We start from the raw sequence: 12,308 nt of genomic DNA on the forward strand, positions 1-12,308 counted from the left end.
TAATACAATCATCTTTACTAAACATTGTTAAACATTTTAACCAACAATAAAACATTCAAGATGAAACTTTTCTTTTTTTAACTTGGGGACATGATTTCTAGGTGATCATCAACATTTCATAGCCATTTATTTGACAAAGAACTTGATCCAATGAATGCTGTGTACCATCAAGGTAAGCATGACACAGCATAACCCAGCGGCTGTTCATAACTTAGGGAGGGGGCAGACATGCATTCAAACTGTTAAAATAATTATGTACAAACATGTACAAAGGAGAAGAAGAAGAAGGCAATGGTACCCCACTCCAGTATTCTTGCCTGGAAAATTCCATGGACGGAGGAGCCTGGTAGGCTGCAGTCCATGGGGTCGCAAAGAGTCGGAAACGACTGAGCGACTTCACTTTCACTTCATGTACAATGGTCTATTGTGCTATACAAATGTGTGAAGCAGTGGTTCTCAGCTGGAGAATGGGTCCCACTCCCATATCCCCAGCAGACATTTGGCAATGTCAGGAGATAATATTGATTCTCACAACTTGGGAGTGGGGGTGATACTGGCATCTAGTGAGCAGAGGCCAGAGATGCGGCTAAACATCCTCAAATTCATAGGTCAGCTCCCCAACAACAAAGACTTAGGCAGCCCAAAATGTCAACAGGGCTGAGGCTGAGGTGGTATACAAGCAGCAAAGTATTTTCTACAAGGGACTGGTTATGGAAGAGTTTACTGAAGAGATAAAGATTGGAGTGAGGGAGGGTGGGCCCCCAGAAGAAGAATCAGCATGTGCACAGCCACAGAAGCAGCATATGTAAGCAATCACACACTTGTGGGAGGGTCATGGGCGTAAGACTGAACAGCTAGGTAGGAGCTGACATAGGAGAAAACAGACTGAGTTGGAGGAGCCACTGTGAGAACCATGGGTCCTGTTCTGGCGCTTAACAGGTCACTCAGGAGCACAGGCTAGGTACTGATCACTGCCAGTGAAAACTGTCAAAGTGTTTAAAATGAGACTTCTCTCATCTTGCGTCCTTATGGTCTGGGGTTCTCCAGGCATATTACTTTCTCAGAGACACAATGCATAGGCTGTTTCAATGGAATGTAAGCTCTCAGGTGGAATGGGAGAAGGCAATGGTACCCCACTCCAGCACTCTTGGCTGGAAAATCCCATGGACGGAGGAGCCTGGTGGGCTGCAGTCCATGGGGTCACTAAGTGTCGGACACGACTTCACTTTCACTTTCACTTTTCACTTTCATGCATTGGAGAAGGAAATGGCAACACACTCCAGTGTTCTTGCCCAGAGAATCCCAGGGACAGGGGAGCCTGGTGGGCTGCTGTCTCTGGGGTAGCACAGAGTCGGACATGACTGAAGCGACTTAGAAGCAGCAGCAGCAACAGCAACGCCACTCAGCTGGGTCTCAACGCTGTGATGAAATCAGGAGCAGGGATGAAGTGGTTATTCCTCACGCATTAGTCTTACAGGCAAATGATGACGTTCCACTTTCGGGTAGCAGTGTAGGCCAGCAATGGGGATATGTGGCCCTTAAGATTAGACTGCCACCTTGAATCTAAATGAGTTGTTTTCCATTCCCTGCCAAAAAACGGTGGGCAAGGAGGCTGTTCCAATCAGGGTTTCTCTTTCTCTTAAGCTAACGATGACCAAAGCAACTGACAAACTGTCACGGAATCTGCCAGACCTCACTCTGGCCTTCCTGTCTCCCCAGCTCCTGAACTTTCCCTCCTTCTCTCATGCTCTGGGCCCATTCTTAGCAAACTAACAAGTCTCAGACTCCTGATCTGCAACCATCCTAGAGGCCTGTTGAGCTCTGGTCCAAGTGTCTATCTCTGCCCCCCGGTGGCCTGCTGATAGAGCTTCATGGAGGTGAGCAACCTTTTTCTAAGTTAGCTGGTTTCCTGAATATAATGTGGAAAACTGGATCACAGAAGAGGGCATGGATTTTACAGCATGAAAGAAAATTCAGGGGAAGAGTTAACTTGTGGCAGTTTATAGCTTCTATATTCTTTCCAGGCCTTGGAATAATTGAGAATTTAGAGAAGACTGTATGGTAGGAAGTATTGAAATCCACCACAAACTTTTGAGAAAAATTAACTATACAAAAATATACTTTCCTTCTTTCTGTAATCATGTTATTATAGTTTTATATTGAAAAATTTTTATTTCCTCATTATACTATCACACTTAGTATTTAACACTTAAAGTTGAATTGATTAAACACGGTAAATTGAATTCCTTCAAGATCTCTTCAGAGCTAAAATAATGCAGTTATACTCTGAAGTTAGTGTTTTCTTGATTGTCATATAGCTATAAGATGTTTATTTACTACAACTACAGGAAAGTAAAAAAAAAAAAACTCACTAAGATTCATCAACAAGAAACTGTGACATGAATTATCATTTCCGTTAGTTACCACTTCTTATATAGTTTAAATTATATGTATATTAGTCATTAAGATCAGGTTCTAATTTCCTCTATCACAGGACCTATAGATTTGCTCTTACCCTTCTCTGTCCTTAGCTGTTGAAACAAGGTGTAAGTATTCTGTTTATAATTTCTAGAGAAAAAAGTTTTCATTACTGCCTATTCCTACTACATTCTTATTCCTTTACAGTGAGGTCAGTAAAAATAGATACTTTTTTCTAATAATAAAAAAATTGTGTAATTGTGAACCTCCCCTTATTTCAAAATTTCAAGCAGAAGCTGGAAAGGAGTGAATTAAATGACTTAAGATCTCTTTCAATTCTGAGCTCTGATAAGTCAAAAAATTCATAATTCTCCCTTCTGTGAAAATGGCAGGATCTGTGAAGCATGTCTTGCTAGTCTGGTGACTCTGCCATGTGATTTGTCCTGTAAAGATGAATCACATTTCTCTGATCTTTTGGTTAATTCTTCAGAAAATCTGCCCATCAAAGTTTTAAAAAATTACTTTGAAGTAATAAAAACTGAGAAAAAATGCTCTTAAATAATGCAACAAAGGTCATTACCAAACAACAAATTCCCTTAAATATTTTATTAATCATGATTTCAAAAATCACAATTTAAAAGTCAGGAAAAAAAAATCTCAGGGAAAAACTAAGTATTTCTTCTGCAAGTTTCCAAGGACTTCATTACTCCTTGCCTTTTCTCTGTTCTAGAAGAATGTGCCTGGTGAGTGGAGAAGGATGGCTTTCTTAGACAGGCTTAGAAGGATGAAATCAATCCCTGACTTGAATTTCCCTCCCTCTGCCTTAAGGTTAGACTTTCCAAAAGGGTCTGTCAGTGGGTGTGATTTCCTAAGATTTCCAGGTAGAGCAATGTCAGAAACTTCTTTGATTTCCGATTGCACTCCTCCCTCTAGAGCAGTAGGAAGTTTTTATAGGTTTTTTCCCTCACAAATTTGATCCATTTGATAAATTCAACTGCATAAAACACTGGTTGGCTTTCTGGTGACTAAATGATTATTAGGATAATGGGTTCTTGGTCATATAAACAGTTCAAACCCAAGCTTCATCACTTAATTACTATGTAACCTTGGCAAGTTCTTTAACCTCTCTAAGCTTCAATGTCAGTTGGCACTAGTGGTAAAGAACACTCCTGCCAATGCAGGAGATGTAAAAGACGTGGGTTCAATCCCTGAGTCGGGAAGATCCCCTGGAGGATGGAATGGCAATCACCTCCAGTATTCATGCCTGGAGAATCCCATGGACAGAGGAGCCTGGTGGGCTACAGTCCATAGGGTTGCAAAGAGTCAGATACGACTGAAGTGATTTAACACACAATCTTCAATCTCCTTAAAAATGGAAAAATATCTATCTCATAAACTTGTTGTTGTACAGTCACTAAGTCATGTCTAACTCTTTGCGAACTCTATATAATGTTATATGAGGGTTCATTTATACACAGTATTTTGCACAATGAAAGATCAATAAATATTAGCTAATAAGATTAAGAGAATCCCTTGATTTATAGCAGCGGCTATACTCTTGAAAGTCAGGATAACTGGCAAAACCTCAACTGGCAAGATGAATTCACATGAAATACATACATTTCATATCACAAAATTCACCCTTCTATAGTGTGCAATTCAGTGACTTTTTGCATATTCACAAAGTTGTACAACCATCACCATTATCTAACTTTAGAACATATTTATCACTCCAAAAGAAATTCCATACCATTAGCAATCACTCCTCATTTCCCTCTTGCTCCAGCCCTAGCAACAACTAGTCTACTTAAGTTTTAAAATTTTAATGTTATTGGTGTATAGTTGATTTACAATGTAGTATTAGTTTCAGTTGTATGGCAAAGTGATTCAGTTATACATACACATATATTCATTCTTTTTTAGATTATTTCTCTGACAGGTTCTCACAAAATATTGAGTAGAGTTCCCTGTATTATACAATTGCTGGTCCTTATTGGTTATCTATCTTATATATATAGTAGTGTGTGCATGAATATGCCAAGCTCTGGATTTGCCCTCCCCCCGACATTTCCCCTTTGGTAACCAGAAGTTTGTTTCTGTTTTGTAAATAAGTTCATTTGTATCATTTAAAAAATTAGACTCCTCACACCAGTGATATCCGCTGAAATCTGTCTTTCTCTGGCTCACTTCGTTTAGGGTGATCTCTAGGTCCACCCATGTTGCTGCCAATGGCATCATGTCCTTCTCTTCACGGCTGAGTAATATTCCACTGTGTGTATGTACATCTTCTTTATCCATTCCTCTCTTGATGGACATTCAGGGTGCTGCTGTGTCGTGGCTGTTGTAAGTAGTGGGGGTGCATGTTATCTTTTTGGATTATGGTTTTCTCCTAATGTATGTCCAGGAGTGGGACTGCTAGATCACATGGTAGATCTACTTTTAGTTTCTTAGGGAACATCCATACTGTTCTCCATAGTGGTTATACCAAGTTACAGTCCCATCAAAAATGTAGGAGGCTTTCCTTTTCTCCACACACTCTTCAGCATTTATTGTTTGTATTTATCAGTTCAGTTCAGTTTAATTGCTCAGTTGTGTCCGACTCTTTGCGACCCCATGGACTGCAGCACGCCAGGCCTCCTTGTCCCTCACCAACTCCCAGAGTGTACTCAGACTCATGTCCATTGAGTTGGTGATGCCATCCATCTCATCGTCTGTCATCCCCTTCTCCTCCCGCCTTCAATCTTTCCCAGCATCAGGGTCTTTTCAAATGATTCAGCTCTTTGCATCTGGTGGCCAAAGTATTGGAGTTTCAGCTTCAGTATCAGTCCTTTCAATGAATAATCAGGGTTGATTTCCTTTAGGATGGACTAGTTGGAACTCCATGCAGTCCAAGCGACTCTCAAAGAGTCTTCTCCAACACCACAGTTCAAAAGCATCAATTCTTTGGCATTCAGCTTTCCTTACAGTCCAACTCTTATATCCATACTGGAAAAATCATAGCTTTGACTAGATGGACTTTTGCTGACAAAGTAATGTCTCTGCTTTCTAATATGCTGTCTAGGTTGGTCACAATTTTCTTCCAAGGAGTAAGTGTCTTTTAATTTCATGGCTACAGTCACCATCTGTGGTGATTTTGGAACCCTCCAAAATAAAGTGTGTCACTGTTTCCACTGTTTCCCCATCTATTTGCCATGAATGATGGGACCAGATGTCATGATCTTCGTTTTCTGAATGTTGAGCTTTAGGCCAACTTTTTCACTCTCCTCTTTCACTTTCATCAAGAGGCTCTTTAGGTCTTCGCTTTCTGCCCTAAGGGTGGTGTCATCTGCATATCTGAGGTTAATGATCCTTCTCCCGGCAATCTTGATTCCAGCTTGTGCTTCTTCCAGCCCAGTATTTCTCAAGATACTCTGCATATCAGTTAAATGAGCATGGTGACAATATACAGCCTTGACGTATTCCTTTTCCTATTTGGAACCAGTTTGTCGCTCCATGTCCAGTTCTACCTGTTGCTTCCTGACCTGCATACAGATTTCTCAAGAGGCAGGTCAGGTGGTCCATCTCTTAAAGAATTTTCCAGAGTTTGTTGTGGTCCACACAGTCAAAGGCTTTGGCACAGTCAATAAAGCGGAAATAGATGTTTTTCTGGAATTCTCTTGCTTTTTCGATGATCCAGTGGATGTTGGAAATTTGATCTCTGGTTCCTCTGCCTTTTCTAAAACCAGCTTGAATATATGGAAGTTCACGGTTCACATATTGCTGAAGCCTGGCTTGGAGAATTTTGAGCATGACTTTACTAGCATGTGAGATGAGTTCAGTTGTGCAATAGTTTGAGCATTCTTTGGTGTTGCCTTTCTTTGGAATTGGAATGAAAACTGACCTTTTCCAGTCCTGTGGCCACTGTTGAGTTTTCAAAAATTTGCTGGCATATTGAGTGCAGCGCTTTCACAGCATCGTCTTTTAGGATTTGAAATTGCTCACCTGGAATTCCTACAAGAGTTTTTAGAACTAACACCCAAAAAAGATGTCCTTTTCATTATAGGGGACTGGAATGCAAAAGTCCCCTCAAGAAACACCTGGAGTAACAGGCAAATTTGGCCTTGGAATATGGAATGAAGTAGGGCAAAGACTAATAGAGTTTTGCCAATAAAATGCACTGGTCATAACAAACACCCTTTTCCAACAACACAAGAGAAGACTCTATACATGGACATCACCAGATGGTCAACACTGAAATCAGATTGATTATATTCTTTGCAGCTAAAGATGGAGAAGCTCTATACAGTCAGCAAAAACAAGACAGGAGCTGACTGTGGCTCAGATCATGAACTCCTTATTGCCAAATTCAGACTTAAATTGAAGAAAGTAGGGAAAACCACTAGACCATTCAGGTATGACCTAAATCAAATCCCTTATGATTATACAGTGGAAGTGAGAAATAGATTTAAGGGCCTAGATCTGATAGATAGAGTGCCTGATGAACTATGGACTGAGGTTTGTGACATTGTACAGGAGTCAGGGATCAAGACCATTCCCATGGAAAAGAAATGCAAAAAAGCAAAATGGCTGTCTGGGGAGGCCTTACAAATAGCTGTGAAAAGAAGAGAAGTGAAAAGCAAAGGAGAAAAGGAAAGATATAAACATCTGAATGCAGAGTTCCAAAGAATAGCAAGAAGAGATAAGAAAGCCTTCTTCAGCTTTCAGTGCAAAGAACTAGAGGAAAACAACAGAATGGGAAAGACTAGAGATCTCTTCAAGAAAATCAGAGATACCAAAGGAACACTTCATGCAAAGATGGGCTCGATAAAGGACAGAAATGGTATGGACCTAACAGAAGCAGAAGATATTAAGAAGAGATGGCAAGAATACACAGAAGAACTGTACAAAAAAGATCTTCAAGACCAAGATAATCATGATGGTGTGATCACTCACCTAGAGCCAGACATCCTGGAATGTGAAGTCAAGTGGGCCTTAGGAAGCATCTCCACAAACAAATAGGAGGTGATAGAATTCCAGTTGAGCTATTCCAAATCCTGAAAGATGATGCTATGAAAGTGCTGCACTCAATATGTCAGCAAATTTGGAAAACTCAGCAGTGGCCACAGGACTGGAAAAGGTCAGTTTGCATTCCAATCCCAAAGAAAGGCAATGCCAAAGAATGCTCAAACGACCACACAATTGCACTCATCTCACACGCTAGTAAAGTAATGCTTAAAATTCTCCAAGCCAGGCTTCAGCAATACGTGAACTGTGAACTTCCAGATATTCAAGCTGGTTTTAGAAAAGGCAGAGGAACCAGAGATCAAATTGCCAACATCCGCTGGATCATCAGAAAAACAAGAGAGTTCCAGAAAAACATCTATTTCTGCTTTATTGACTATGTCAAAGCCTTTGACTGTGTGGATCACAATAAACTGTGGAAAATTCTGAAAGAGATGGGAATACCAGACCACCTGACCTGCCTTTTGAGAAGTTTGTATGCAGGTCAGGAAGCAACAGTTAGAACTGGACATGGAACAACAGACTGGTTCCAAATAGGAAAAGGAGTTCATCAAGGCTGTATATTGTCACCCTGCTTATTTAACTTATATGCAGAGTACATCATGAGAAACGCTGGACTGGAAGAAACACAAGCTGGAATCTAGATTGCCGGGAGAAATATCAATAACCTCAGATATGCAGATGACACCACCCTTATGGCAGAAAGTGAAGAGGAACTAAAAAGCCTCTTGATGAAGGTGAAAGTGGAGAGTGAAAAAGTTGGCTTAAAGCTCAACATTCAGAAAATGAAGATCATGGCATCTGGTCCCATCATTTCATGGGAAATAAATGGGGAAACAGTGTCAGACTTTATTTTTCTGGGCTCCAAAATCACTGCAGATGGTGATTGCAGCCATGAAATTAGAAGAAGCTTACTCCTTGGAAGAAAAGTTATGACCAACCTAGATAGCATCTTCAAAAGCAGAGACATTACTTTGCCAACAAAGGTTCGTCTAGTCAAGGCTATGGTTTTTCCTGTGGTCATGTATGGATGTGAGAGTTGGACAGTGAAGAAGGCTGAGTGCCGAAGAATTGATGCTTTTGAACTGTGGTGTTGGATAAGACTCTTGAGAGTCCTTTGGACTGCAAGGAGATCCAACCAGTCCATTCTGAAGGAGATCAGCCCTGGGATTTCTTTGGAAGGAATGATGCTAAAGCTGAAACTCCAGTACTTTGGCCGCCTCATGTGAAGAGTTGACTCATTGGAAAAGACTCTGATGCTGGGAGGGATTGGGGGCAAGAGGAGAAGGGGATGACAGAGGATGAGATGGCTGGATGGCATTACTGACTCGATGGACATGAGTCTGAGTGAACTCCAGGAGTTGGTGATGGACAGGGAGGCCTGGCATGCTGCGATTCATGGGGTCGCAAAGAGTCGGACACGACTGAGCGATTGATCTGATCTCATCTGATCTGAACTGGAATTCCATCACCTCCACTAGCTTTGTTCGTAGTGATGCTTCCTAAGGCCCTCTTGACTTCACATTTCAGGATGTCTGGCTCTAGGTGAGTGATCACAGGATCGTGATTATCTGGGTCGTAAAGATCTTTTTTGTATAGTTCTGTGTATTCTTGCCACATCTTCTTAGTATCTTCTGCTTCTGTTAGATCCATACCATTTCTGTCCTTTATTGTGCCCATCCTTGCATGAAATGTTCCCTTGGTATCTTTAATTTACTTGTAGAGATCTCTAGTATTTCCCATTCTATTGTTTTCCTCTATTTTCATTAATATGTAAAAGAACGATAAATTTAAAATTCTTTCTATACAACAGAACTGTAGGAAATAAGACTAGAAATAAAAGTTTGCAACATGTTGTAGAGAATTCTGAATTCTGGGGCCCTTAAACAAACACAAAACTTATTTTGGTAGGCTATGGAGAGGAAAAAAGGATTTTTGAGCCAGATGAGGGTTAGCAATTATCATTTCTATCAGTATTATTAACTAGATCTTGCAGCTGATTAGATGATAGAGAATGAAGAAGAAAATAGCCAAAGATAATTCAGATTTCAAAAGTGAGATGCTGAAGTTCAATAAATAGAAACAGAGAAGTCAAGTTGGATAGAGTAACATGGAAACTTACATTACCATATGTAAAATAGATAACCAATGGGAATTTGCTGTATGTCTCAGGAAACTCAAACAGGTGCTCTGCACCAGCCTAGAGGGGTGGGATGGGGAGGGAGATGGGAAGGAGGTTCAAAAGGGAGGGGACATATGAAAACCTATGGCTGATTCATGTTGAGGTTTGACAGAAAACAACAAAATTCTGTAAAGCAATTATCCTTCAATTCCAAAATAAATAAATTTAAAAAAGAGAGAAGAAACTGGTTTAGAAAGAGAGACAAGTTCTATTTAAGTTATGTTGAGTTTAAAGGACATAGTTTTGGGTTCAGAAATTCAGATTTGGGAGTCATGTTTGTAGAAGCTGTATCTGAAGTTATGGGAATGAACAGCTCACTTGGCAAGATGAGAGTACAGAACCAGAAGAGCGCTGAAGACAGTTCTGGTGATTATTTACTCAGAGATAAGGAAGAGAAACCAGCTAAGGCAGGGGAGTGGTCAGAGACAAGAGAACTAGGGCGGCATTGGACCACAAGAGACAAAGGAGACACTCAATACCTCAAGGAGAATGAAAATTAATGTATTAAATGAGTGTTTAGTAAATTACACAGCAAGCTTTAAGAAAACACTTTCTACAGGGTGCTGGGGTAAAGGGTCTGTTACAAGAGCAGAGATTCAGAAAGGTTACCTTAAGTAAAGAGGCATTCTGAGGATAAACATCCATTCATCTAACGCATTTGTTGAGCCCCTAGGAAGGCAAGGTGTTGTGTTAGGGGCAGGAATCCAGGAAAAGTCAAGGGACAGTGCTGTGGTTAATGTAACACAGTCACTCCCCACATCTGTTTCTATAATGTACTTCTTGTCTCGATCATCTAACTGATTCTTTCCACCCTCCAGTTCCAGTTCCAGTTCAGTTGCTCAGTAGTGTCCGACTCTTTGCGACCCCATGAATTGTAGCATGCCAGGCCTCTCTTGTCCATCACCAACCCCCGGGGTTCACTTAAACTCATGTCCATTTAGTCGATGATGCCATCCAGCCATCTCATCCTCTGTCGTCCCCTTCTCCTCCTGCCCCCAATCCCTCCCAGCATCAGGGTCTTTTCCAATGAGTCAACTCTTTGCATGAGGTGGCCAAAGTACTGGAGTTTCAGCTTTAGCATCACTCCTTCCAATGAACACCCAGGACTGATCTCCTTTAGAATGGACTGGTTGGATCTCCTTGCAGTCCAAGGGACTCTCAAGAGTCTTATCCGACACCGTAATTCAAAAGCATCAATTCTTCGGCACTCAGCTTTCTTCACTGTCCAACTCTCACATCCATACATGACCACTGGAAAAACCATAGCCTTGACTAGACAGACTTTTGTTGGCAAAGTAATGTCTCTGCTTTTGAATATGCTATCTAGGTTGGTCATAACTTGAGTAAGCGTCTTTTAATTTCATGGCTGCAATCACCATCTGCAGTGATTTTCGAGCCCAGAAAAATAAAGTCTGATACTGTTTCCCCATCTATTTGCCATGAAGTGATTGGACCAGATGCCATGATCTTAGTTTTCTGAATGTTCAGCTTTAAGCCAACTTTTTCACTCTCCTCTTTCACCTTCATCAAGAGGCTCTTTCTGCCATAAAGGTGGTGTCATCTGCATATCTGAGGTTATTGATATTTCTCCTGGCGATCTTGATTCCAGCTTGTGCTTCATCCAGCCCAGCGTTTCTCATGATGTACTCTGCATATAAATTAAATAAGCAGGGTGACAATATACAGCCTTGACGTACTCCTTTTCCTATTTGGAACCAGTCTGTTGTTCCATGTCCAGTTCTAACTGTTGCTTCCTGACCTGCATACAAATTTCTCAAGAGGCAGGTCAGGTGGTCTGGTATTCCCATCTCTTTCAGAATTTTCCACAGTTTATTGTGATCCACACAGTCAAAGGCTTTGGCACAGTCAATAAAGCAGAAATAGATGTTTTTCTGGAACTCTCTTGCTTTTTTGATGATCCAGCGGATGTTGGCAATTTGATCTCTGTTCCTCTGCCTTTTCTAAAACCAGCTTGAACATCTGGAAGGTCGTGGTTCATGTATTGCTGAAGCCTGGCTTGGAGAATTTTAAGCATGACTTTACTAGCGTGTGAGACGAGTGCAATTGTGTGGTGGTTTGAGCATTCTTTGGCATTTTTGGGATTGGAATGAAAACTGACCTTTTCCAAAGTCCTGTGGCCACTGCTGAGTTTTCCAAATTTGCTGACATATTGAGTGCAGCATTTTTACAGTATCATCTTTTAGGATTTGAAATAGCTCAACTGGAATTCCATCACCTCCATTAGCTTTGTTCGTAGTGATGCTTTCTAAGGCCCACTTGACTTCACATTCCACCCTACATATCTGCATTGGTTTTTTATTTTTGGCCTTACGTTTAAAATTCATCTTCTAGATTATATTTATTTATGATTCTCCATGGTGTGATCTTTTTGTTCCAAATGCTACATCATGGAAACCTTTAAGCTTTTGCTTTGATTGTCAGTTTCTTGATTCTCTCTCTTGTTTCCAGAGCTAAATTTGCAAGAGGTTCTGTTTTTCCCATACCATCTTTTTTCACTGAGTCACATCTTGGGTTGTTGAACACCCTATGGAATGGGTCAGAAGCCCACCTGTATTTTAATTACCTGGCAGATGGTCAGTGGAGGTCACAAGCTATATGCAGGCTTGACCTTTAGCATGGACTACAGGAATGACAGCAACTGTGATCAATATATCTAGTAGGTCCTGGGGGTGAATCTTAGTTTAAA

The 12,308-nt window shown here is 40.8% G+C and overlaps 1 protein-coding gene across 2 annotated transcripts in view; it reads left to right on the forward strand.

Moving 5' to 3' along the window:
* Nucleotides 1–1,551: 1,551 nt before the first annotated feature.
* Nucleotides 1,552–12,308, forward strand: part of TRIM69 (tripartite motif containing 69) — a 35,988-nt gene continuing 25,231 nt past the window's right edge. Inside the window, exons 1-2 of one of the 2 annotated variants that reach the window (XM_061429724.1) lie at nt 1,552–1,877; nt 4,615–4,761. In XM_061429724.1, coding sequence (XP_061285708.1) covers nt 4,696–4,761 — 66 coding nt within the window. In that variant the 5' untranslated portion in view covers nt 1,552–1,877; nt 4,615–4,695. The remainder of the gene's footprint in view (nt 1,878–4,614; nt 4,762–12,308) is intronic. The other variant, XM_061429725.1, reaches the window with a different exon arrangement.

The sequence above is a fragment of the Bos javanicus genome, chromosome 10 (assembly GCF_032452875.1).
Source record: "Bos javanicus breed banteng chromosome 10, ARS-OSU_banteng_1.0, whole genome shotgun sequence".
Classification (NCBI taxonomy): Eukaryota; Metazoa; Chordata; class Mammalia; order Artiodactyla; family Bovidae; genus Bos; species Bos javanicus.